This window comes from Ostrinia nubilalis, chromosome 12 (genome assembly GCF_963855985.1).
Source record: "Ostrinia nubilalis chromosome 12, ilOstNubi1.1, whole genome shotgun sequence".
NCBI classification, from domain to species: domain Eukaryota; kingdom Metazoa; phylum Arthropoda; class Insecta; order Lepidoptera; family Crambidae; genus Ostrinia; species Ostrinia nubilalis.
Window position 1 is genome coordinate 14438271 of NC_087099.1, and position 26692 is coordinate 14464962.

The 26692-nt window shown below is 37.4% G+C and overlaps 1 protein-coding gene across 1 annotated transcript in view; it reads right to left on the bottom strand.

The window, feature by feature from the left end:
- Positions 1-26692, bottom strand: part of LOC135076723 (diacylglycerol kinase theta) — a 49786-nt gene that overhangs the window by 19310 nt on the left and 3784 nt on the right. The window contains exon 2 of the mRNA XM_063971143.1: positions 494-573. Coding sequence (XP_063827213.1) covers positions 494-573 — 80 coding nt within the window. The remainder of the gene's footprint in view (positions 1-493; positions 574-26692) is intronic.

A 26692-nucleotide genomic window follows, 5' to 3' on the forward strand; every position in this document is an offset into this window, starting at 1 on the left:
AACTTCCTAACCAATTCGTATCTGAAAATCTAGCTCGTGTTGCTAAAAACTTGAAATCATATTCTATGAGCAAAAAAATTTTTTTTTTAAATAACCTTGGAAGTATTTCGCCAGATTTATGACATTGATTATGAAATTATAAATTAAACCTTAAGCTCCAAAGGGCTCTGTTTAGCGTGGGCGTTAAATGTGGTCCGAATGACAGGTCATTACCAGTTTGAATGTTAAAGTAATGGCCCAAATATTTAATTTTGTAATATTTACTTTCTCCCACGAGATATTAATAAAAGAAAAAATTAAAATAAAAATCATTTATTTTCAGACAAAAAAAGTCGTACATCATGGGTTCGATAAACTATGTATATTGACTCTTTATCTATGGACGCTGTATTGCTTCACATGCCTAATGTGTAAGTCAACAAAGCGACCATAGACGGCTGAGTCCAGCTAAATAATAATACTTCATAGATATGGTATTAATAATGATAATTACCTTGATTAGGCTCGGCGCCACCCCGCAGCACGGCGTTACCACCTGCCCCACGCATCGCTCGTGAACTATAAAGTTGCACACTGCAAACAAAAACAATACACTGTTAGCAAACTTTAACTAAAAAAAAAATACTAATAGTCCCATTAGCCCCTCGTGTTAAGCTAAATAAGCTTGTGTTACGAGTGGGCTCACCACAATAGTCGAGCGGCGGTGGGATTCGAACCCGCGTTCCTCGGATCTCGAGTCGGCCACTCCGACCACTTCACCATTCGGCTATTGTGGCTATAATTAGGTATAACTCCGTTTTAGTCAAGGAGATATGTATAGTTTAGATGCATTGGAAGTTCGATTAACATGTCGCAGAACCGACAAAACGGATTCTGGAATAGAGTCCCTCTATGGTTGAGGATTTTGAGTGAAGCTCGCTTTCACCTTCATCCTCAGCATCACTTTTCGTCAGCTGAGATACAGGCCAAGAGCTACCTTGTTGTGGATAAAAGAATACAGTGGAGAAACCCCACTGCTCGATGGACCGACGACCTCAATAAAAAGTTGGCAGTTGCTGGATTAAAAAGGCGGGCGATAGTGCTTTGAGGCGGTTCTTTAGTCCTTGAATCACGAAGCATTAACTTACATATCTAATTTTGATGGCTTATACCTAATGATGCCTCAAAAGACTGGAGGTAAGAGACGCAAGATGATACAGGATGGAAAATCTGACCGTCACAGGATGGAAAATCTAAATTTCCAAATAAAAATTGAACCATTAGCATTGCTATCAAACGGGGAAGTTGTAGAAATTGTAGACTGCACAAACACTGCCAACGAGGCACGAGCACACACGTAATTGCAGAGGCCGTTTTACACAACTATGGGGGTGGTTATTGTGTTTGTTGAGTCATTATTTCGAATGTAGAGCTGATGTTTTTTTATCTGAGATCGTTTTATGATATTATCGAAAAGTAAGAAGAACTTTTAAAAGTTTTTATTCAAGTTGAATGGGTTAGTTAAAAATAACAAGGCTGTAATTTTTTTTCGAACAAATTACAATTCGAAAAAAAAATTGCAATTAAACTGAACACAGTACGAATGATAGGTGTTTTGATCAAACTAGAATGGTGAGTTTGTTTACAAAACATTTTGTTGTGTTTACATGAAAATTCCGGAAGCTCTACGTGCAGTATGATTCCGAGAAGATAATAAAATGTTAACGTTAGTTTTGAGGAAAATTCCGGTTTTGCACTTTGTACCAATCGCTCGAAAGATGCGTCATGCTGATATAAGTACGATGAAATGTAAAATTAGATAGGTGCTCAACCTCATACGGTGACGTTTACGTCGAAACGTGAACATCACGCGATACCCATGGGTTTTTAAAAATAGGCCAAATGAGTTAGGTACTTTTGTGGGTAATCGTCGCCCTTAACCACACTTGACGTAGCTGCGAGGGCTTTCAGAAGGCTTTAGAATAAAATTAGTTAATATTTAATTTAACAGACTACACCTGTGACATATTTTCAGTAATTCGGTGTTTTCAGTTAGAAAAATATCGGATTTCAGTTTCACTTCAAGGTAGGTATTGATGACAACTTTGAAATTGAATAATCCATACCTAAAACTGAACTAAAAGCACTTAGCATTGTTAGTTAGTATTTAATTGGCCTCGTCAAGTGAAGTAAGCAGTCGCCCTTTGGAGTAATCGCGGTGTTGGCCACACAAAGCGCTCATTACAATATTGAAACGCGCGCCGGCACGCAACTAGGGTCACCATGACAGTTTAATGTATGGGGTAGTTCAAAATTAACAAAACTAACTTGTACCCGCGACTTCGCCCGTGTAGATGGGGGTTTAATCTCAGAAATCAATATTATAGTTACATCTAAGGGTTAAGTTAATATAACTAATGTAGAGACAGTCATGTCTTTCGAAGAAAGCAAGCTAATAATAGCAAAGTAAAGTTGTTTTTACTAAAATTAGTTTTTCATCTAATCAAGCATACTCTAGGTCTAGACTAAAATAGAGTGATGCACATTACTTGACACTTAAAACTTGCTGCCTGCCTGCTTGAAACTGCCTTGTTTTGAAAAATTGTTAAAAGGAACAATATTTCAACTGTGTTATTGTCAGCTACAAAATATTTCTTTGATAGTTCCAGCAATATTCACCTGGTCACCTGGTGACCCTGGTCACTAGTTCCACATCTGTCAGGCAGGAGGGCACACGCGAACGCATAGGGGTGCCACTATAGTATTTGTCGGCCGTTTGGTGTAGTGGTTCAGAACGGACTACTATGCCGAGAGGTCCCGGGTTCGATTCCCGGCCGGGCAGAAATTGAAATGATGAATTTTAATTTCTGTGACGGGTCTGGGTGTGACTATGTATAATATTTATGTATTTAAAAAAAAAAGTATATAAGTAGTATATCCGTTAAGCTAGCACCCATAACACAAGCATTAAGTTGCTTACTTTGGGGCTAGCTGGCGCTGTGTGAAATTGTCCAAAGATTTATTTATTTATTTATAGTGGTAAAATGTTTTTAAAAACTAAATGCCTAATTCAATTATCATTTTTTTAGTTTTTCTCTATGAAAAATTGTTGACCGCAAAGGTTGTACTCCGAGACTACGTGCTACGAGACGTTACGAAGTTACAATATTACCTACTTATTTTTTTTACAGTAGTTAGTTATTTATTACTTTATGGACAAACATACTACAGTAAGCTCTTGTTAATCGTAACATCCCACGGTAGATTAAGAATCGTCGATTATTGATTTCAGGCTATACTCGTAATATCGAAAGCGCGCCCACATGATGTTAATTATTGGCACATTAAAAATATACAATATTGTACTATCCTTTACTATTCTATCAAAATAAGACTTAGATTGTACTATAAATATCCCTTACAATCATTTTATTATTACATATTGAAGGTGCTTTGATAGACGACGTTGTACTTACAGGGAAGTCTACATTCTACTTATGGGTTTTAAAGAATATTTTTGTATCATCACCCAATTTTGTGATAGGTACTTATATCAATGTGCCCTTTGTCCTAAAGCTGCGGTCATGGCACACGAGTGCGGTCGCTTCGTGCGGCAAACGATGTGTGCTTTGGCTGCTGGCAGTGGCATTGCTGCAATATTAATCTCTGACGCCGCACGCGAACGCCGCAAGTTCAAGTATCATGGCTGTACCATATGGTTACCATACCATGTAGATATATCGCATCCTTGGACACAGTGGTCACGGTCAAGCAAATAATAAGAAATGTAGGGACACCCGTCTAAATGAATCTGTGTTTAAGAACAGGTTTGTGATTAGTCCAAATATATTGAAATTAAACCAATCACAGGTTGTGCCTGTAGAATAGTAATTTGTAACTGCCTGTAACATAGGATTTAAGATACTGTTAACCAAAAAAAATACTAATTCATAAAAAATAATAATTAATAGTAATAAATTGGTAAAGAAATATATTGAGCTTAAGAAAATTAGAGGCAGAAAGAGAGAGGAGTGAAAGTTTTATGAGAAACCCATAATTTCATACTTCTGATGGTAAAGCAACGCCCGTTAAATACTACAGTCGGTTGTAAATTGAAATTCAAGCTTTGTGTTGAAACTAGTTTCGAATAGTTCAACTATTTAGTGTCCGTCCAATCTACATACCTACAGGTGTTTTGGAAAAGCTCAATGTATTCCCCTTTAATGACGATGGTATTTTATTAACTTATGAAAGAAAGAAACATGACTATTACATAAGTTTAGTTCTGTCGTGACTATTGATGTGCCGTTTCCGCGAACGCTCTCTCAGCTGAGAATATTCTCGGGAGCGTTCCCGGGAGCGTTCTCCTAAGTGAGAAAGGTTGAGAATCATGTTTATCAAATGGAAATAAACAAACTTTCTTAAGTAAAATAGTATTAAATTAATTCAACAGATAAGTGTATATTAAACAATACACTCTATTTGCAGTGAAAGGCTATATTCTCAGTGTTCCCGAGAATATTCTCTGGAACTTTCTCGGCAATATTCTTGGCAACTGCACCTTTATTATATTTTATTTTTTTCGTAGTGAAATGGTCGTTTTAATGATATGTAAGATGACAGAAATTTCTTTTTACACGTAATTAAATAATGTAACTGTCCATTTTTTCGTTTTTAACACGCTCTTATTAGGTCGTCGTGTATGTAACTAACTATGTAATGGAATCTTAGAATCTGAATTACACGCACTTTTAAGTATTGTATCATCATGAAACTTGGCAATTATATGTAGATTAGAAATGACAATACAATATTGTGGTACCAGCTGGTCTGATGATGGGACTGGAAGGTGGCCAAAAGAACTCCTAAACGAAACGGCGGAATCACATCGAGTTTGGGTTCATTGGATGTCTTTTCGAGATCTTTAAGTGCTAGATAATGTTCAGGGTCCTAATGATGGAGTCATGAGGTAGCCATAGGAACTCCTAAGCGAAACAGCGGAAACTCATCGAGTTTGGGTTCGTTGGATTTGTCTTTTCGAGCACTTTAATGCTAGATGATGTCCAGGGTCCTGATGATTTTTGGCTTTTTAGTGCTGTTAGTAATTAAATGCGTGTTATTAGTTTTTTAAACTATTCTTATTTGACATTAAGGGCATATTTCACAATCGCTTAGTAAGGGCCTGTTTAGCCACTTCTAGATAAGTTGTGGATAGCCTGTCTGACGGCTCATTTGACACATTTTTATAGAAAATAAGTGCTAGCTAGATTGATCCGACACTTAGAAGAATGGTAATACTCCTCTTCAAAAAAGGTGACAAAACCTTGTTGAAGAATTATAGACCCATTTCGCTTCTGAGCCATGTCTTTAAGCTGTTTTCGATAGTCATTACGAATTGTCACGCTGGCAGGCTCGACAACTTTCAGCCCCCCGAACAAGCCAGTTTCCGAAAATATTCTTATAATAATATACGCAACGGCAGATTATACGGAAGATCAAGGAGTACAATCAGCCACTTTGCGTTTGTGAACTATGAGAAAGCCTTCGATTCGTTTGAAACATGGGCAGTGCTTCAGTCTCTTCAATTGTGCCAAATTGACTATTGATACATTAAAGAGTTGAAAGGCTTGTACAAACACGCCACAGTGACAGTCCGTTTTAAGATCAGGACCCGAAACCTATCCAGTTGCAGCGAGGGGTGAGACAAGGAGACGTCATCACCACCGCCCTGGAAGATGTTTTCAAGCTTCTGGGCTGGAGCGGATTCAGCATAAATATCAACGGCGAGTACATCACCCAGACATCAGACGATATCGTAGTCAGGGCTGAGATTGTGGAAGATCTAGGCACAATGCTCGATGGCCTTAACAGAGTCTCTCAACAAGTGGGTCTCAAAATGAACATGAACAAGATTTAAAAATCATGTCTAAAGACCTTGTTGCACCCACTCCTCTATAAGTTTGAGGCTCTACACTCGAGGTTGTTGACAATAATGTATACCTGGGAGAAACAGTCCAGTTAGGTAGGTCCAACTTTGAAAAAAAAAGTCAATCATCGAATCCAGCTCGGCTGGGCAACTTTTGGGAAGCTTTACGATATTGTCACGCGGCTTCTCCGTCGCGTCGCCACTCCGCTTTAAATCCACTTTGAATCCGCTTGCAATCCGCCAGGGTGGCAAGGGCCTTAAAACTCACAGGCACACTGATGTTCAAATACCGTAGCCGAGTCCTAAAGCCGCGGTACGCGTTCGCCACGAAAAGAGTGAGCAAGACAGCAATATCTCACTCACACGTTTCATGCCTTGTTTATAACGACTAGTCTTAACGCCCAGTTAATAAAACATCGAAACATTACAGATAATATCACATATAAACAACAAAATTAAAATTAAAACTAAATGCATTCTGTCGAGAACACTGGGAATATTGCCGGGAACGAGAACTTTCTCAGCGGCACATCTCTAGTCGTGACAGCCAACCCTGCTTCGGCTGGACACTCGTGTGTAATTGCAAGCCTGCTGTGCCCTCGCGTACGGGCTCGATATGTTCCCCCGTCAATTACTTAATTTGTACAGTTAGCTATAAGTGAACGTTATCGGTGCTTTATTACTTTCATATTTTATAGTGGCGTGTATTTAAAATGTGTAATACATAGAAAGATTTATTTACCTGAGAGTGTTACAAGTTTTCTCTGCTAGCTAATGTCAATTTATCTGTGTAAGATTTTCCTTTTGCACGAAAATGCTTCATGGATGTTTTATAAGTTGTAAATTACGTACAAAAATTGCGTTTTTAAACGGCGCGATGTGTCGATTTATACAAATAGAAACAAAAGACGATCGCATGGTTACTGAAAAAATCATTTTTTTATTTTTTCGAAAGAGAAAGCTTTTGGCCATCTACTCGATTTGTCCACCAAGAAGGTTTGATATCATACTGGCCACATAGAACAAAAGCCGCCTAGCGTCCGTTTGAATTGGGAACGTATCGTTTGCACGCTGAGCGGCAGCGGAGCGCAGTCCTCTGAAAGTCATCTGGGGGCGATCGATACGGGCGCGCATGGCACCTCGGCGGCACGCGGCCGCACTGATCCAGATGAACCGCGGAGCCGACTTATCTGTTGAATTGCTCTACCAAGCTACGTTGGATACTTGAATATTAAAGTTACTGAATACTCGGTTTAAACCAAATAGATTTTAACCTAATTTGTGCATTGGGTGGTAGCGCAAGAGGTCTCGTGCTAGGTTCCCGTTCCCGAAAATGTGCCAAGTTGATTCGCGTTTGGCTGAACAACAACACCCCCGGCTAACACCTTTTTCCTATTATTTTGCAACAGTAATACACCTACAGTTTCTCCGAGATTTCGATTCCAGACTCTTTGCGGTAATAATACAGTATAGTTATGTGAAGATTAATAAGTAAATGGAATACAGGGTGGAAACGATAAGTGATCTCACTCGATTATTTCTAAAGTATACAAGATATTGAAAAACTGGTTACTGATCCTGAAAGTGTTTGACGAGCTCTTTCAAACGGTACCAATAATAGGTTACAGAATAAACGTGAACTATCCGAAAATTCAATGTTTCTAGCTTAAGCTGAAAATCGTTTCCACCCTGTATATTAAGTAATTTATTAAAGATTTAATTAGGAATTTGTTTTGGGTAGCCTTCGTGGACCCAAAAAAAATTAACAATGCCAACTAGCCTATGTTCTCCCGAAATGGTGGTAGAGCAAGCTATATTGGTACGTGTATAAGTGCCCCAAAAAGGGGCTATGTACCACTTAATAAAGAATTTGAATTTGAATGTTACACTTATATTTGGTTCATTCACAGGACTGTATCAATTGACTCAGACAATAATGAATAACCAAGGACCATCTCAATCACGTAAACTTTATCTTGAAGGAAGAATATTTAAATATTATTTGAAAACAATTTGATTGATAGATTTTGAACTGAGCAAAGACATTCAATAAATCCAAAGACCGTCTAACCTCGCTAGAGCCATTAAATCATCGACAACTCTACGCACATCCTTAGCGCGACACAAAGCGCGCTATTTTTGCCGCCGTGTCAATATCGGCGTGTTTTTTTTATCGCGGAAGGGCACCGAGCCGGATGGGGATCAAGGAAACTAGTAGTGTACAGCATACGTCACGATATACACTCGGCATCAAATAAATCGCACCTCCCGCAACAAGCACTTCTCAAACGTATGCATCCCCACTTCCCACCAACATTGGTTCCATTTGAAAGCCTAGTTCTAAACTTCATTTCATCAAAGGAAAGGTTTTTACCCCAAAAATGTGTTTTTAGAAGGATCCAGAGTCACTTCTTCAAAAAATAGGTAGTTACGCTTGAGCCAACTTTTATGCCTATAAAACTGTTAATTGGGATTAATTACTATCCATCTGTTAAGAAGGACACGTAAGATCATTATTTGGTTTTATAACCACAAAAATTGGTCTCATTGATCCCAGAGGTGAGCCCAAAGTGAGGCCATTTTTCAAGTCACATTTATGGTACCTGTTAATTGTTTAATAAAAAAAAATTATGTGTTTTTCTCCCAGTTGTTCCTGAAACATCTTTTTACCTCAGATATGAATGAATTTCACATATTGTTTTCAAAATGCGACTACTTGGACGAAAAAAATATTTAAAAAAAAATCCATTGCTTGGAAATTTCGGAAAATGGCGTTCTTTTAAAAGGACGCTAGCAAAATGTACTGCTATTACAATGACTAGAAAAATGAACCAATACTTTCAGCTTAACATAGATTTATTGAGAAGTATGGAAGTTTTCAAAGCAAGATTTGGGATCAATGTAACATTACATTTAGGACAGTAAAAGTTAGCTTTTTTATGGCATAAAAAACAGCGCAGTTGATTATATCTATACCTTATTATATGGTCCTTTCCGTCAAAGCGTGAATTTTCACGGAAATTTTGAGATATTCGTGTTGCTTTTCGGTTAGTTTTTTTTATAGCTTTCCAGTAGAGCTGTTGCAACACTTCTGCGAAATTGAAGAAAATCATATGTTGTCATGTCAATCAGAGTTATGTAAAGCCATGTCTAATCCGTGGCAAATCAATGAGAAGTAGGCCATTTTTTCCTTTATCTTCACCAAACACTGATTCAAAGTACTGTAGCGGATTCCACTGCGAAGCAGCAGTCTGCATATCAAGCCAGGGCTCGAAGGATGGATCTCGCGCCAGCCAACTGTATCGTTTGTTTTTTGAAACAGTTACCTCCGATTCTGAAGTCAAATTCGATAAACTTGCAACAGAACTGTGTGTCGATTCTGTTGATAAAACACGCCTGCGTTTTGATAACGAAGAGAGCGTCATATCATCTTCTTCATCTTCACTACTCTCTTTTATATGAAAACAGATTTCCGCCTGTGCCCGCAGCTGTGACCCAGGTAAATTGGGCAAAGTTACTTGGTTTTGATCACCTGAATCCTCGTCAGTAACATCAGCGTTGCAATTTTCAGGTGACAAAACAATGATAGAATCAGGCACTTCCTCTTCGTCGTCCTCTTCCAGCTCTAAAACTATTTCATTCAATGATAAAGGCCGATTTCTTGCCTTATCTCGCGATCAAAAATAATACGTACGATAGTAGTACAATTTGCTATTGGTCGTTTAAAAGAACGGCAATTAAAACTGCACAAAATGCAAGTATTTTACAATAATTTAAGTAAAATAATAATTTCATTTGAAAATCATATTGTTTTTCTACTTAGTTTTAAACGAAATAAACGAATAAAGCATGCTTGTATAATTAAATAAACATACCTGAATTTCTCCATAGTAAACAGTTATTTATAAATAAAGAAATATTATATTACATAACGAATTACACGAACGATGAACTAAGTGTGCGCTTTGTACACTCAACACGTATCGAATGAACATAAAAATTTTATTTCTATGTACCCTCATTGTTTATAATAATTTTATTTATGCGGTGTCCTTTTAAAAGTACGATAGCAACAAGTGGGTTAAGTTTATTTATTTATTGGGCTTTCAAATAACTCCAATATTGTTGGGGCACCATGATTGTGTCAGAAGAAGATCTTTAAAGTTCGCGTCGCGGAAGGTGCGATTTATTTGATGTTGAGTATATTTAAATAGCCTCGGGGCGGGTCGCGTCAGACGCGCTAGCCCGCACGGCACCGACTTCCTTGGCTTGCCAATTTATTTGAAGAAATTTATAACTGGAAGTCATTAGATAGGGAAGTACCCATCTACCTACATACTTGAAATGGAGAACATTGCCTTTATCAACAGCACAAAAGTAATTTGAAAATTATAAATAACTTGAAAAAATCGAACTGCCTAAGGCGGGAATTGAACCCACGACCTTCCGCTTGCCGGGCGACTGCTCTTCCAACTGAGCTACTTAGACACTGGATGAACCCGTCGAAATTTTCAAGTGTAATACGCTGTTACAGCCAGCGTTTGTTTTTTATTGATGAAACAAACGCTGGCTGTAACAGCGTATTACACTTGAAAATTTCGACGGGTTCATCCAGTGTCTAAGTAGCTCAGTTGGAAGAGCAGTCGCCCGGCAAGCGGAAGGTCGTGGGTTCAATTCCCGCCTTAGGCAGTTCGATTTTTTCAAGTTATTTATAATTTTCAAATTAGTTTGAGATGCGACTCTAAACGCTAAAAAAAATTTAATAACTACGTAAAAGAGCTGTTTCATCTTAACTGACAGTTAAATATTTGCAACAATATTTCTGTTAGATGTAGGGTAGGTATACTTAACATTGATGAAACAAACGCTGGCTGTAACAGCGTATTACACTTGAAAATTTCGACGGGTTCATCCAGTGTCTAAGTAGCTCAGTTGGAAGAGCAGTCGCCCGGCAAGCGGAAGGTCGTGGGTTCAATTCCCGCCTTAGGCAGTTCGATTTTTTCAAGTTATTTATAATTTTCAAATTAGTTTGAGATGCGACTCTAAACGCTATAAAAAAAAATTTAATAACTATGTAAAAGAGCTGTTTCATCTTAACTGACAGTTAAATATTTGCAACAATATTTCTGTTAGATGTAGGGTAGGTATACTTAACATTGATGAAACAAACGCTGGCTGTAACAGCGTATTACACTTGAAAATTTCGACGGGTTCATCCAGTGTCTAAGTAGCTCAGTTGGAAGAGCAGTCGCCCGGCAAGCGGAAGGTCGTGGGTTCAATTCCCGCCTTAAGCAGTTCGATTTTTTCAAGTTATTTATAATTTTCAAATTAGTTTGAGATGCGACTCTAAACGCTAAAAAAATTTAATAACTAAGCACAAAAGTAATTTTCAAATTGTAAATATACTACCTACCTACATGAATGAGATGAGACGGAATGAATCCTGTTTCAAACCATAAATAAATTCATTCACAATTCGACGACGCAACGTCGAAATTAATAAAATCATTCTTTAAAACTGTTAAAACCTTTGAATTTCTGCGCATATAAACAATGTTTTCAAATCATTTTAAAAGAGAAAACGTGAAATTCATTTAATGAGCCCATTTAATGAAAAATAATTAACAATGTATGTAGACTCTACATAATAATTGTATGTGGTATTGGCTACTTCTAGCTTTTCCTCTCGGCTCCACTTATGTGGATTGCTAATAAGCCGATAATTGTTCTTAATTTCAGGATAAACATCAGAGTAGTCAGTCATAGAAATAGAGTAATCTAGAGAAAAAACAGCTCCTAAAAATAGTTTTCTTTTAATACTTCAAACCTGGCGATGAGATATTTAAACTAGTAACTAGTTTAGTTTAATTTCTCCTTCAAAGCCATCGTTATAGCCAAAGTAAACAGAGCATGGTACTGAAATACGCCAAGGGCAATGACCCTAGGATCTTGGTGATCATGGCTGAAGTTCAGTATGTAAGGGATAGTACTCTGAAAATAAGGGCGTAGTTTGAAGGTAAACAAACTACCCACATCTTTGTCTGTATCGATTTTGGTGTTCGGATTCGGCGATGAGAAAAACTTAAGTTCTTCTTACCAAAATAAAAAATATGAATTAATTATGGGTGCCCCATACGAATTTTCATACATTATTTCACTCCGTCATTTAAATGACCTTCTGATCTATTAGAGAGCTTTATAGTGACGAATATTGTACTGAACCAAAAATAGTCTGTGGTATTTTAAAAGGTCTTCCGTAGTAGGTAATTTACTAAACCAATAGGTTGTAATTATAGTTTAGTCTTTCGTGATGAAATTGTAGAGTCGCACTTTTACTAGAGTACTTTTACAAGTTGTTGTTCTTGTTGTAAATAAATAAATAAATAAAAATAAATAATTTTTGTATTTTGCAACTTATCAAATAATAGAGTCGACAATAGAATGGTGAAGATGTTGAACGAGCCGACTCGAGATCCGAGGAACGCTGGTTCGGATCCCTCGACTATTGTGGTGAACCCAATCGTAAACACATGCATATGTAGCATAATACAAGGAGTTAAAGGGACTATTAGTAATTTGTGCAATACGAAAGTACCAATTCTTAAAAAAAACTATTTTAATATAATGCAGATTAAAATTAACTGAGCAATAGCTAGCGTATAACAGATTGTTGGCAAGCGAGCATTAGTTCCGGTGGCGCCCGCACAATGGCGCCGCGAATAGACGCGGGGTATTAATACCGCGTGCGCACGCGCCACTTTGCCTCCTTATTTGAGTTGAACTTGGGTGGCCTTATTTGGGCACTTTCCGTTTTTTATTTCCCTTTCGGCCGCTATGGCAACTAAGCTTCGCAGCCGGTTGTGAAATAGATTATGGTTCCTTTAAGATTAGCATTAATTAAGACTATTCTGTGAGCCTTCTAAACAAAATGTAAACGAAATTATCAATAGTAGCTGCTAATATTTTTAGAGACATAACGATGGACAAGAATTATGTTTACTTCTGTAAGGCTTCAGTCATGCATCATGATTTACCATTGCATTACCTAATGAATTTAGCATCACTTTCCAGTCAATCTTTTCATTATGTCTTTGACTCATTTATTATTAGAATCTGAACGATACCGAACAATCTCTGTCCCTAGAGTACGATTTATTTGTAGCTACTTCTAGTCTAAGCAACAGATAAACACAACTGATTGAATGGGTGCACGGGACAATAATAGTCTAATGAATCGCACGTCGCTAATAGCTGCGTGTACGCACTGCATACTTAGAGCCGTAGTAAAGGTTCGAACAATAACCTATCATAAATATAACTCATATGGTCGTAATAATAATAGCGGTGCCCGTAGCTTAACTTACAAGATATACGAGAGGATCTTAGTTGGAATCAATTTTGACTCTTATTTATTTTATTTTATTTCTATTGAGTTCAAGATTTGATTCGACTCGACTTTAGAAAGAATGAAATATAATTTAGGTAGGTAGGTATTACCATAAAATTATGATATCATTCGGATTTTGATAAATCAAATGGGCTTTAAAATATACAATGAATGAAACAAATATTGAACACCACATAGCCACGGTGTATCTATTCTATGGATTCTATGGTAAAGTAGCCCGTGACCGTTTGTTTCGAAATGAAAACTTCATGAACACGGAAAAAGTTGCGCAAACATACACAAAAGAAGGAAAACCGCACGACGCATGCCGCCTGTGCCTGTAGGCCTTTGAAATTGCACCAAAAATATATCGGCCGTATCATACTGGACTAAACTGGATAATAATAGGTAACAAAGTACGATACCGTCAAGTTATTTATAGCGTGCTACCATGCTTTTAAACTAATTAGTTATTTTATACACATTATTTCAATAACAAATTAAATTAGGAGTGGACAATACAAAAGTATTGTATTAGTTACCTATAAAACAGGTTTTTGTAAAGTTATACACATTATTAGCTACGGTTGCGGGTTCGAATCTTGTTAGGTTGTTTGAGGGTCATTAAGAATGTGATGACGAATTTTATTGTGAAAGTTTATATGTTATTTGTAATTGACTCGCCATTATAACCTTCTGCATATTATTGAGCTTTGGCTTAAATTTGGCATGCGTCATAAAATCTACGAGTTATGACGTAGGCATCCGCTAAGAAAGGATTTTACGAAACTCCATCCCTAAGGGGGTAAAACGGGATCCATGCGTACGAAGTCGCGGGCGGCCGCTAGTCAAGCATAAGGCGATTGTTAAAAATAACAGCCGCAAAGAAATTAAAAGTGTATTTCCGAGCGGAAAAAATAGAAACACGTGCGCGAAGGGTGCATGTTTCGTTTTTGGGAAGCGGGCGTTAAAAATAGCGCATTGTCTTAAATGGCCGCGTCACCTGTTGTGGCGAGGGCTTCATTAAACTTCGCCCGTGGCTTCGCTCGTATGGTTTCAGTTAAAAATACTACGAAGTTACTTTTTTCAAGCGACAAAAAGTAAAAACCACGTAAACTGGTAGACTATTCGTACAAAAAACATTTTGTATTATGTAAATTTAAACACAACGAAAAACACTATGCTTTTGAAATCGCTCGAAAACTATTGAATACACTTTCAGCATATAAAGCCCTCGGCAATGCGTCTGTGGAGCTTTTATGTTATTCTTATGAACTTTCGAAATCAAAGTGATATACCGACAGTGACTTGCAGTTGTATTCTATTCATTGCGTTTGTCATTAAAACAATAACATCTAAAAGACCGCTTAAATTGTGAGTGTATTCTTTTCTTGTCCTGTTACTTGTTATAAAATAAAGCACATCTTCATCAGTCGACCTTTATTTCAGCACTGAAAACCGGGTTAGTTTTCATGTAAAATATTTTTTAAAGCTACTGAAAATCGAATTTTTTAAGCAAATAGTCACCCCTTTGCCATACAAAATCTTTGGGAGAGTCGCATTTTGAGATCTCATAAAAAACTAGCTTTTGCCCGCGGCTTGACCCGCGTGAAATTAAGTTTGTCACAGATCGTCATAAATTATAGCCTAAGTATATGTTAATCTGGGTTATAAACAATAATACTGTAAAGTTTCATCAAAATCCGTTCAGTAGTTTTTGCGTGAAAGATTAACAAACATCCAGACATCCAAACTTTCGCATTTTTAATATTAGTAGGATATGTCAATTGACTAATGTTCTCAACTACCTACAGTCCATTACAAAGTTGTATTGTATTGTATTGTACCACTGCAGTCACCTGTTGCGGTGTCGGCGTGCATCGATTATGAGCCTCGTATCGCGATCTACTTCTACCTCGTCAGCCATTACGGAATCGGACAGCGTTCTCAATGCCCACGCTACGATATCAACTTCGTTGCGGAGCGATGTGTATTGTAGATAACGTTAAAGAGCTACTATTTAGTATTATTCTTATTTGAATGGGTTGGCTCTTGCTTACAATCTCAATAGTGTAGATTATTGTCTCCATGAGCTAATTTTAGTTAATCGGAGTTTTACATATAATTAACATTAATTATCAATTTTCATTCGATAAACTCTTTTATTTGTTCGAATTCTAAACAAATGCTAAATTATAGCTGCAGTTTGTATTTTGAATCAATAAATTTAATTTACGTACGAATACCACGGTAATAATTTAATATCATATTACCTACCGTGCGAATACGCTCAAGTCGCAAAGTTGCAAGAAATTCGTGCAAACACGAATAAGAGTTGTAGTTAATGCTTCTAAAACACACCTTCTGGTACTTATTTGTCTTAAAAATCATGATAAGGTCTACCTACGATTTAAGTTTTACCCATATTTTCGTCACACTCCAGCCGTAGATTAATACGAAATTGAGTTTAGTCTATTTATGACATTAAAAAGCTCGTCTTGAACAAACTCTACCATTTTGCGACTAGAGTTTACGTAGTAAAATACTTGACGATATGAGAGATCACGGGAATATTGCATCACTTGAAGAAAAGATAAAACATTTTTTAAAGATTTAATAACTCTACATCCGATTAAGCTCTACTTTAGAAAAATCTCGAAATTCGTGACGACTTTGGAGTACTACTGCCAGTAGTCTATTGGCTATATTGAGCATCCGGAAATAACGTATTACTACACCACGTCACGCACGCATGACTAATTCTGTTTATACCACGTGCTTGCAGCATCGGCCATATGTCGCTGCTTTAGCGGCCTACATGTGAACAATGAAGCTGTGTCTTGGCAGAAAAAAAATAAAAGCCGTTCCGTCCGAAAATGATTATTTTTCAGAGGCGAGTGGCGCGGCCTTCGGCGGGGGGCGCGGGGCGCGGGCGGCGCGGCGGGAGGTCGGCATTGACGTCACGCGCGCGGGCCAATGGGCGCGCGCCCGCGTCGGCCGCGGGTGGGTCTGTCCCGGCGGGACGCTTGCATGTTGTTTACTTGATTAGCCGTTACTCGGTATTAAGGCAATAAATATCGCCACGGTGACACTTGGCGTTCGCGAACGCTAAACAGGTATTTGCGCTCGGTCCTGTTTAATTAGCGTAATATTGTTTTAGGTACGATTACTCAAACTCTACCATATTTCGCTACTATTGACGTGTAAGCTAAATTAATGAGGGACTTTGGTAGGTAACACATAATAGCTATTTGAGTCGACATTTTTTTATAAATATGAATATCAAATAAGACAGGAGATATACCATGCTCAATATGTAAACCAAAAGCTAAGCTAATGGCTGGTGATAACCATGAGAACAACAAACATTTAAAAAATCATGATGAACTTTTACATTTAAAAGTCATTAATTGAAAATTAATCCTTTGTGGTGGTGATCTCACTTTCAGAATATGGAATGTTCTCAGGATATCTTATGGGTTACATAATCTGTTATAATAATTATGTAGACGATAAGGTCAAACGTGTGCCATAAGATTTGAGTCCCCATCTGCGAGCCTCATTAGCAGCGTGTTCCAAAAGAAGCGCGCCATAATTATGACGAAGTTTCTGTATTTTTTCTCTTTTAGCATTTAGGTCGGGTATGGAAAAGAGACAGGTTGCAAGTTGTATTCAATTCTATAGCGAATCTCACATTGTCTAGAACTTCTAGAAAACTTTAATGTAACCGATGACACAGAAAGACAATCGGAATACTATTGTAGAGTCCCAGATGTTAAATATATTGTTTTATGGAATATTAGATTGAAATAAGCAAGTGGTCACCCACTTGAAACCATTTTATTACTTAACTAGCTTTTGCCCGCGACTTCACCCGCGTGAAATTTAGTTTGTCACAGATCGTCATAAATTATAGCCTATATGTTATTCTGGGTTATAAACAATAATACTGTAAAGTTTTATCAAAATCCGTTCAGTTCAGTTTATGCGTGAAAGAGTAACAAACATCCAGACATCCAAAATTCCAAACTTTCGTATTTATAATATTAGTAGGATTAACAATTTAACTTGGTTACAATAATATTGTAATTTGTAATGCCAATTATGAGACATGTAGAGGCTCTTTAAGAGCAAAATATTTGACTATTTGTAAGTAGGTACTATTTTACTAGTCTTTCTATACAAACAAAAAAAAAAGACTTTTACTGTAATTCTATAATATGTCGATAGTTAGATACATGCTTAGGACCACAAACTGCAATGGAATCTATTACCTACTTTGCTAAAGTCGATGGTGTGTAAAAAAATCATCAAAGGCAACAATCATTCGAAGGTTGCCTGATCCCATAAGCACATTGATTGTTTATGTTGATGATGTTCCATTTAAATAGGGCCATCTGTAATGCTCTTAATCTATTCTCATCCAATCCTACTTTTTATGTTTGAAGTGGGTCAATACTCAAAGTGCTTCCTAAAATAGTGCGTCCGGGAACAAATCGAGACAATAGCAAGGGGATCGTTTAGGCACAGATCAAAGCGACATCTGCCGTGGTCTAGATAAACAACGCTTGGGCTGTCAGGTGCAGAGGCTGGGCTGACTGTGACGCAGGAGTGACGTCATTGGTGGTGCTTTACACTCGATGTGAGTTAACAGAGAAATATTTAATTGTTGCAACTTGGAACTTTTTGAGTTTTGCTAGTCACGTTTACCCCTCGTGCTAAGCCAAATATGCTTCACTAAAATTAATCCCTAAGATGGACCTTACAAATAGACAACGACGAACTTTCTATCGACGCATTCTGAAAACTAACTATGGTATGATGGTTGACTGCTGTTAAAAATTAAAATCTCTACATTCCAGTAAGCACTAATAAGCAACTATGTCTAAATTGCCTATTGATACAATTCATATTTGCTGCACCATTATATTATCAGTACCTACTCATTATTCAAAATATTAATTATCCACTATAAAATGCTTACGAATCCATTTCTCCAACAAGAGCACTTCTGAAGTTCTGACACTACTCAATTTCTATCCAGTAGGCTTAAGATGCGCGCCGTGATAACTTTTATCGATGTCAAAATGTATGGGGAAAATCGATAAAATGGCGTTATAACCGCTTATCGCGGCGCGCATCTTAGGCCTACAGAGCGAAACTTTATCTATTGTGTCAGTTTCATTTGTTCGGAAGCCGGTTCAAACGGGGTTAACCGGGGCACATGCATCTAAGACCGGGTGCACGGCGCATGCGCCGCGGATGACGTCAGCCGTGCGCTGGAGCGACCCGGTCACGGCACCCGGTGCCCTATCTTAGGGGATAGTACCGTCGATGGCACGGGAAATACCTTTGTGTTGAAAAATAGCACCTATTTATAGGTACGTTAGATGTACTGTTTGATGTGCCGTTGTCAGTACTTAACTCCGGTAATAAACCGTAATCTTAGAACTGAGATTAGCTAAAGATTTACCCCCTTACCAATAAAACTTACATGCTCGTTGAACAATGTTTTAGAGTGACGTTTAGTATGGAAATGTCAACTTAAAACAGTGTTCAACAACTGTGTAACTTTTTATTAGTAAGGGGGATAGACTTTTACAAAACTCCCGCTTGAAACTGATTACAATCAGTTGGTTCACCAAAATCTATTTTAAATCGCATAAATGCCAAGTATTCTAAAATCACGATCGTTACCTATACCATTGTTCAAGTGGTTAATAGAAAACAAAAGAATAAAATAGCAGCCCTAACCAAAGTTGAAGAAAAGTAAAATAAAATTAAACGGACATAGTTGACAACTTGTGTTGCGCTGTTGTGCAAGTTAGTTATCTTTTGCCATTGCGGAAGTCGGATAAAAATAGGGCAAACTGAATGCATCTCAATATAATCAGATCTCTCAGTGCGCATGCCCGTGACGTCACTCGTGACACGGTCATGGCGGCCGATACGCTGACTGTGCATCGATGACAGCTTGCGATTAAATACGATGCTTTTGTTCGTCAAACTAATATTCGATTTAAAAATCGTGCAAGATAATAAAAAATCAGTAACATTATACGTTTTAATTATGTATTACAAGTATCTAAAAATTTATTATTATTATTTATTTTTAAAGAGCTACGAGGTCTTAGCTACGAAATGCTACGAGATTATGATACGGGCTACGAGGACCTTGCTACGAAACTCTACGATGCGAGTTACGAGAACCTTGCTACGAAACGCTACGATTCGAGTTACGAAGACCTTGCTACGAAAAACTACAAGACTGTTGCGAGCTACGAGGACCTTACTACGAAATGCTACGAGACTACGATGCGAGCTACGAGGAACTTTCCACGAAATGCTACAAGAACGATAAGTATCGTTTTCTACCTACATTATTTTTTTAATGTGGTAAAAGTTATGTTTATATTCGTTTGATGATTGTTTCAGTCTTGTTATAAAGTCAATCGAAATAAGTAAATAGTAAAGTTATACCTATCATATTAAAAACTTATTCAAAACTTCGTAAAATTATTATTTTTATGTTAATGCTGTTTAAAAACTTTTAACAAAATACTAAATGAAAATAGAGCGCTCTGTCTTGCATCCTTAAAACCCCTGACGCAAAATACAGGAACTAATTATGACGTAGTCATTACGCTTTAATCGATCCATAAAAGAGCCATGAATCGGATCGTCCGATAAATCAGTGCAGATAAACGCAGGTGCCCGCGCATCATTAACAATGACGGCGCGGGCGCAGCGACAGACTGGCTGGCGCTAGCTATTTATAGCATTCGATTATGTATCACTTTGTATTTGTTTTTGTTTATTGCTTGTAGAACTTTTAAATATATTTCTAGAGGTTCGTTATCAGGTATTCAGAGTCCACTGCAGGAGCACGACTCTCTAATTTACCAGAGGATATTTCGTCAAATAATATTTTTAGAATTTTTTTGCTTATCAATGTTTTCAAGGATTTTGCGAATAAGTAGTTGTTTGAGTTAGGAGGTTTTAATATGCATTTTCCTAATATTTCCTCTATTGAAACAATACTTTAAGGTTTTGACCCATTCATGAAATTTATGATTTCTGAAACGAAATCTTTTTAAAAAAAAATTGTAAACAAACGAAAGAAGATTCACATCTAAAAACGCCGCCTTAAATTACGTTTTATTTTTATCGTACGTTTGACGTAGTAAGTTAAATAGGCCAGCCAGTGTTAACCCGTTCACTGCTGAATCCCATTGTGAGCGAGTGCGTTTAGTTGCTATTCGCGATCGCGGCGGCCAGGAATACGCTGTTATTTCGGTTTACTGATATAAATAGAGGATTATTACCGCCGTGTTTGACCCACATACGCGCCATTGCCAAATCTTCATTTTTATGCCATACTCGATAATAAGTTGACTTCCATGTTATTTATGTACGAATAATATCACCAAGTTTACGTTGATTGGGAAAACGTAAATAACTTTCAGGTCAAGTTACTTGACCTACCTCGATTTGACATAGCTATTCTTGTTATTGTAACAAATATAAATTTAATAATAATTGATACATAAATGATTAGTAGTTATGGCATTATACCTAACTTAAAAGTTGAAAACATTTTTTACCTTAGGGTTCATATTGCGATTTTTCTCTGCTTAAAGAAAATGGTTTGCACGATGTTTAATAGCAATTAAAAGTCTTTAACACAATAGCAATAAATACTTAATTTTCTTTTTCAAATAACTATTTAAAAGCTTGAAGCGCAGCTAGCTCGAGCGCAGATTTATTTTCATTTAAACTGCCCACTATAGAGCCGAAAACCATACGACCGCGATAACCATTCGAATTCAAAGCATCTAAATATACGCGCACTTGGTCCATGACATTAGGCTATTTGCGGGCGGCCATTTAAAAGGAAGGCGAAGAAGTGTCAGAGTCGCACCCTGAAAGAAGCCAGCACTCAAGAGTCGCACGCGCGGCGTCATTAGTGACACAAAGCGACAAAAGCAGCGCGCTGCATTTTTATGCAGCGGACAGGCAGCGCATCATAAATGATTCTCGCGAAGAACCCTTTCTTTCTCCCAGTTCTATTTTCATTTGTTTGTGGAGCGACAGTTGACGATCGTTATTAACGCCTCCATCGCGGAGCCCCCGGCGATAATTAATTTTTGCTGGATTTTTAACAAAAATAATGTTGAGAGATTGTGCTACTTTTTTTTTATTAGTCCTCAATTGACCGTTCTGCACCACAATCAATAGCCAGAGGGAGTTTTAAGGAGAGGAAAGAAAAGTAAAATATTAGAAAAAAATATTATTGATGCTGCTTAACGAAACGATCTTTCAAAATGAACATTTATAAAAATGATGCAAGTATTTTAAAACAATTATTACTTGAGCAATTTATTTAATTTTTAAACCAAAATCTAATAATAAGTAAATTAAATAGCTAACTGAATATCCCGACTTCATTCCAAAATGCACATTGCAAAAAGTTAACGGAAAGTTGATGCACAAATCACAATGGAGCTTGGCACGAGCATTCATAGAGTTCGCGGAATAATTGATTGCCTCAACTCTTGCTGCAGGCGAGTGTTGCGTGCTAGTTGGCGCCATTGTCGCCAGTGTTGCCACACTTCCACAAAGAAAGAGATAATGAGCTGCGCGAAACTTGGAATTGAGGTTTGCGAATTTATACGAGGTGAGCTAGTTCAGTTCGGTACAATAAATATTGTTGAAGTTTGTCGCTTCAGATTGAAAAGCTTTATAACTATTTCTGCGGAATATACCACCTTTTAACCCGCCATACTTAGCTGGTTATATAGTGAAAATGGAATACAAGTAAATACCATCAGACAGAGGCTGTAAGAAATATCATATCACCATCACCGCCAGGTCATCTCTACACTGTAGGAGAAAGACCCTCTGTAATTTATCTACCAAAGGCAATACCTACATACGATACAAGCCGGTTACAAGGAAGAGAAGAAAGTCTTTGAAAGAGAAGAATCTGTGAAGTTCCATGTCTGACTACTGGTAGACATGCCTCTCTCAAGACTTCACTCTATTTTGAGGGTAGTTTCTTTGATATTTGGTTAATAGGAAATTACAGTTGTTTCTGCGTAAACATGAACTGAAGCAGCATAGTAGTAGACCGTAAGGATGCCTCTTTCCTTTGTGATAGACACTTACTAAAGCGAACAAATGAAGATATTGCTTATGCAAGTGCTTTATGTTGCTATGATTTTATTTAATTAAATGCACCACTTATGTGTAATGTGTATTCTATTTTCTAACATAATGCTGAACTTTCAGGAATAACAAAGTAATACAGTGGTGAATTTACAAACAACTCTTGCTAGTTTGCTCATGAATTATGGTTTGCACAGAGAAAAATAGGTCGAGTCAAAAATTTATGGGATCCTACTACTTTGCGATCAAGGCCGCGCCACCGGCACTTCTTCAAGGATATGGAAAACGATGCCTACGTGACTTTCAGCACGGCATTCATGCCACCTCAGCTGATTGTGATGACAGTGCCACCTAGATTTTTCCTACAAACAAGAGGTTGAAATGTACTGATTTTTGAATCAGTTTGGAACTTTTGACACACCCTCGGGGGGGTGTATCGAAAAGCGAGGGGAATGCATTACGCGGGGAAGTGCGGCGAGGGGGGGGGCACCATTGACGCGCGTCTCTCAATGGCAAAGGAACTGGGTCATCACGGTGTGACGTCACGACTGGCCTACATACGCGCCGGGCGTAGCCCCGGATGGCAGCTAGCACTGCCGCTTACAACACCTCAGCTTTTCACAAGTGCAAGGAGTTCTAAATTTAGAACAGGCCATTACGGGCTTGCCGGCTAAAAATAGAAAAAACATTATTTAAATAAGTTTTATTCATTTATTTCAGCAGTTAAGGGGTCATCCATAAAGTACGTCACACATAAAGAGGGGGGGAGGGGGTTGACAAAGTGTGACATGGTGTGACAAGGGGTGGGAGGGGTCCTAAGTTTCGTGACATCACATTTCAATTGTTTCAAATATTTGATATAATGTTGATTTCATAAAAAAAAGTACTTATTTTAAATGGAAATAAAACTAATTTCGGAACTGCTGTTAATTTAATAATTTTTAGATGTGAAATTGCGAAACATGTGACGTCACACTAGGGAGGGGGGGGGGGTCTCAGAAATGTGACCACCTGTGACAAGGACGGAGGGGGGGTCAAAAAATCATGAAATTCGTGTGACGTACTTTATGGATGGCCCCTAAGTTGTGTTTTCAGTGTAATGAGATAGATGTGTAAATGTGTAAAATATTGCTGAGATATTATAGAAATTTACTATGAAAAACAACACATTATTGATAATGAGATACATATTGAATCTGAACCTCATGAAGTATGTATTCAGAATGTTTGAACAGGAATATTTGTTAGCAGGAAAGATTGTTGAAGTTACTATAGGCTCTTATTTGAATCGAATGAATTATTAATATCATAGGTATTTACGTACTTGAAGCACAATTTAATCAAAGTAACATTGGAAACTTTTTTAACATTGTACCATGATATGTAAATTCATATAAGGACCAGTGCATCGGCCTTCAATACAACCATTTTTATAACTCTCAGCACGTGGAGTCACGTCACAAGTTTCAGACCTATAATCGTAATTTCTTCGTTACCTTCACAATACGTGGGCGATATTATTGAGAACTTTCGTGCAAACATTTGGTTTTGACAACGAGGTCGTAGCGATTACGTAAAAACTGACCTTAAATTAGCCATTTACGCCTTTGGAACTAACGTTAGTACCATGGCCTCCCACTGTTAAAATTGCAATATTTTTCGACTTTGTTTATACTTTGTTCGTCTTTTCATCATGTCACCCGCAACACTACTTTGTCACACTTTATGAATGACTAGCTTTATCCCGGGGGTTTCGTTCGAAAAGCAGGGATGGGAAAAGTTCAGTAGTGGTAGAAGATAGTTGATGAATTTGAAAATAAATAGAAATAGGAATTCCACTTTCAGATTCTTCAATTTACAAAAAGTGATCACATGACACTAATTTATTCAAATAAACATACATAGTTTCACATAAGTAAGTTATGGTGTTAACATATTTTATACTTATCCATGACTCATTATCGTGTACATTACAATAATATTAATTGACCTCAATGGGGATTTGAACTAGTTGAAATATACAGTAGCAGACATGCCAGGTGGACTTTGCCAGCAAAGTGCAATGTCTTTTATTATATGAAAGAAAAAAATTCAAATAATTATAATTGTTTACCATGAGGCCTTCACCTACATGGACCCAGAAACCGGTTTTTTCACTGAATTTTTATACTGTCACTAGTAACTTAGATTTTAAGTATAATATTCTTACTAACAACAACCCTGTATGGATCATAATGGTCTGAAATAAATTACTATTTATTTATTATTTCTATGCCTAGAAACTCACGAGGAAAACTTATGAGACTGATGTGTGTATGTTGTTACATTTCTACGTTGTGTTTACCTTCATTAATTATCATGGTATTACAAGTTATGTAGAATCGAAATAAAATGACTCCACTGGTCCATTTTTAACCGACTTCAAAAAAAGGAGGAGGTTCTTAATTCGAGTGTATGTTTTTTTATATTTATATCGTTTATGAAAGAACCAATAAATGCTTGTGTTTGACACGCTAACATTTGCCGGTGAACAGTGCGGTATTACACAAAAGTAAGACAAGGCAGCCTTTCAAAAATTATAGTAAAACTAGCTTTTTCCCGCGGCTTCATCCGCGTCAAATTTAGTGTCACAGATCGGCATAAATTATAGCCTATAAAATATGTTAATCTGGGTTACAAACAGTAATACTGTAAAGTTTCAACAAAATCCGTTCAGTAGTTTTTGCGTGAAAGAGTAACAAACATCTAGACATCCAAACTTTCGCATTTATAATATTAAGTAGGATAAAAAATACTACGCAAATCAGTTATTGAAAATGGGACGCAACTGAAGAAATAATCACACTCAAAACAACCAACAAAGACAGGAACATTGTAAAATATCTTATCTACCCTTATCTAAGCACGTTTTGGGGCCCAATAAACAAGGCAGATCATTGTTGCATCAGGTTGAAAGCCTTCAGCCTCCGAAAAGGCCCACGGAACTCGTGGCCTGACAGAACAAAGTGGTCCACACATCGCTATCTCGCTCGCAGCGGAACCGCGGACGAGCATTGTCTATGGGTCTTTGTGCTGTCTTGCCATTGTGGGCGCGCTGTCAAGATAGTGTTGCCAGTAACATGCCGTAATGAATGTGTGCTGAAGGGGATTGTTCCAGGCGCCCACGCTCCAGCCTGCAGTAACATGTTGCAGTCAGCTTTTGTTGTCCACTTGGGACAAAAGGAGATTGACGTTATATAAAGTTCACAGGGGTGGACCGTGGACACCAGAATCAGTTACAAAAGCTTGAGCCTGTCAACTCATTACGCCGCTTTGTTGTGGAGGGCGACTTTATCATGGGACTCACAAATATGTCTCGGTTAACCCGTATTTTCTAAGGCTGAGTTACACCATCAAAATTTAACCGTAACTATAACAATGACCGCTGTATTTTGTAGTAAGAACTAACTAAATCAAAAGAATTAAGCGACATTATTTTTCAGGAACATAAAAAGGTTAACCTACCTAAATAAATTTTAACTACATTCGCTCATAAAAATTACATGGTCATATGTTTTATAAGAAAGTGAAATATGTACAAAGATAAGCGTAAAGTTTTATCTCCTACTACGAAGTTGCTACGCGTCGTAGACCGTAGCTGTGGACTACGCGGCTACGCGCATCTTGGGAGACCTCTGCTACGAGAACCTAAGTCTACGAAAGTTTCGTAGCAAGAGATGTTTTTAAGAAAATGTTACTTTTTTGTTTCATTATTATGTAATTTTAGAAAAGTTTTTTCAGATCCATAGTGATTCAGTGCGTTATGGATAAATATACTACCACTTACTAACTATTATAAGAAAAACATAACCCTCCTTCTGGTGCAGTCGGGTAAAAATAAGGCTTATTATTTGTGAATTTTGTAATGGATGACAGACTGTTTAAAGCTCATTTCAACCATATACGGGTAATTAAAATTTTCTTAGTTTCTTAATTTTCGCCTATTTTAACGTGTAATGACCATAAATTACCAAGCTCTTTTAAGTTGGACCTCACATCATCTTTTTTGTTAGTTGTTGCCTACTTGAACTTAATCTTTCAGCGTTGGAGCTTTCACTTTTCTCTTCAATTTGTGTTGTGTTTAAGGATGCTATTTGAACATTAATTGATGACCCGGCTTATTCATTAATTGTACCTACTACTTATGTATATTAAAATACTCTAGTGTCCGTTACGCCCTCACTTTTGGCTCG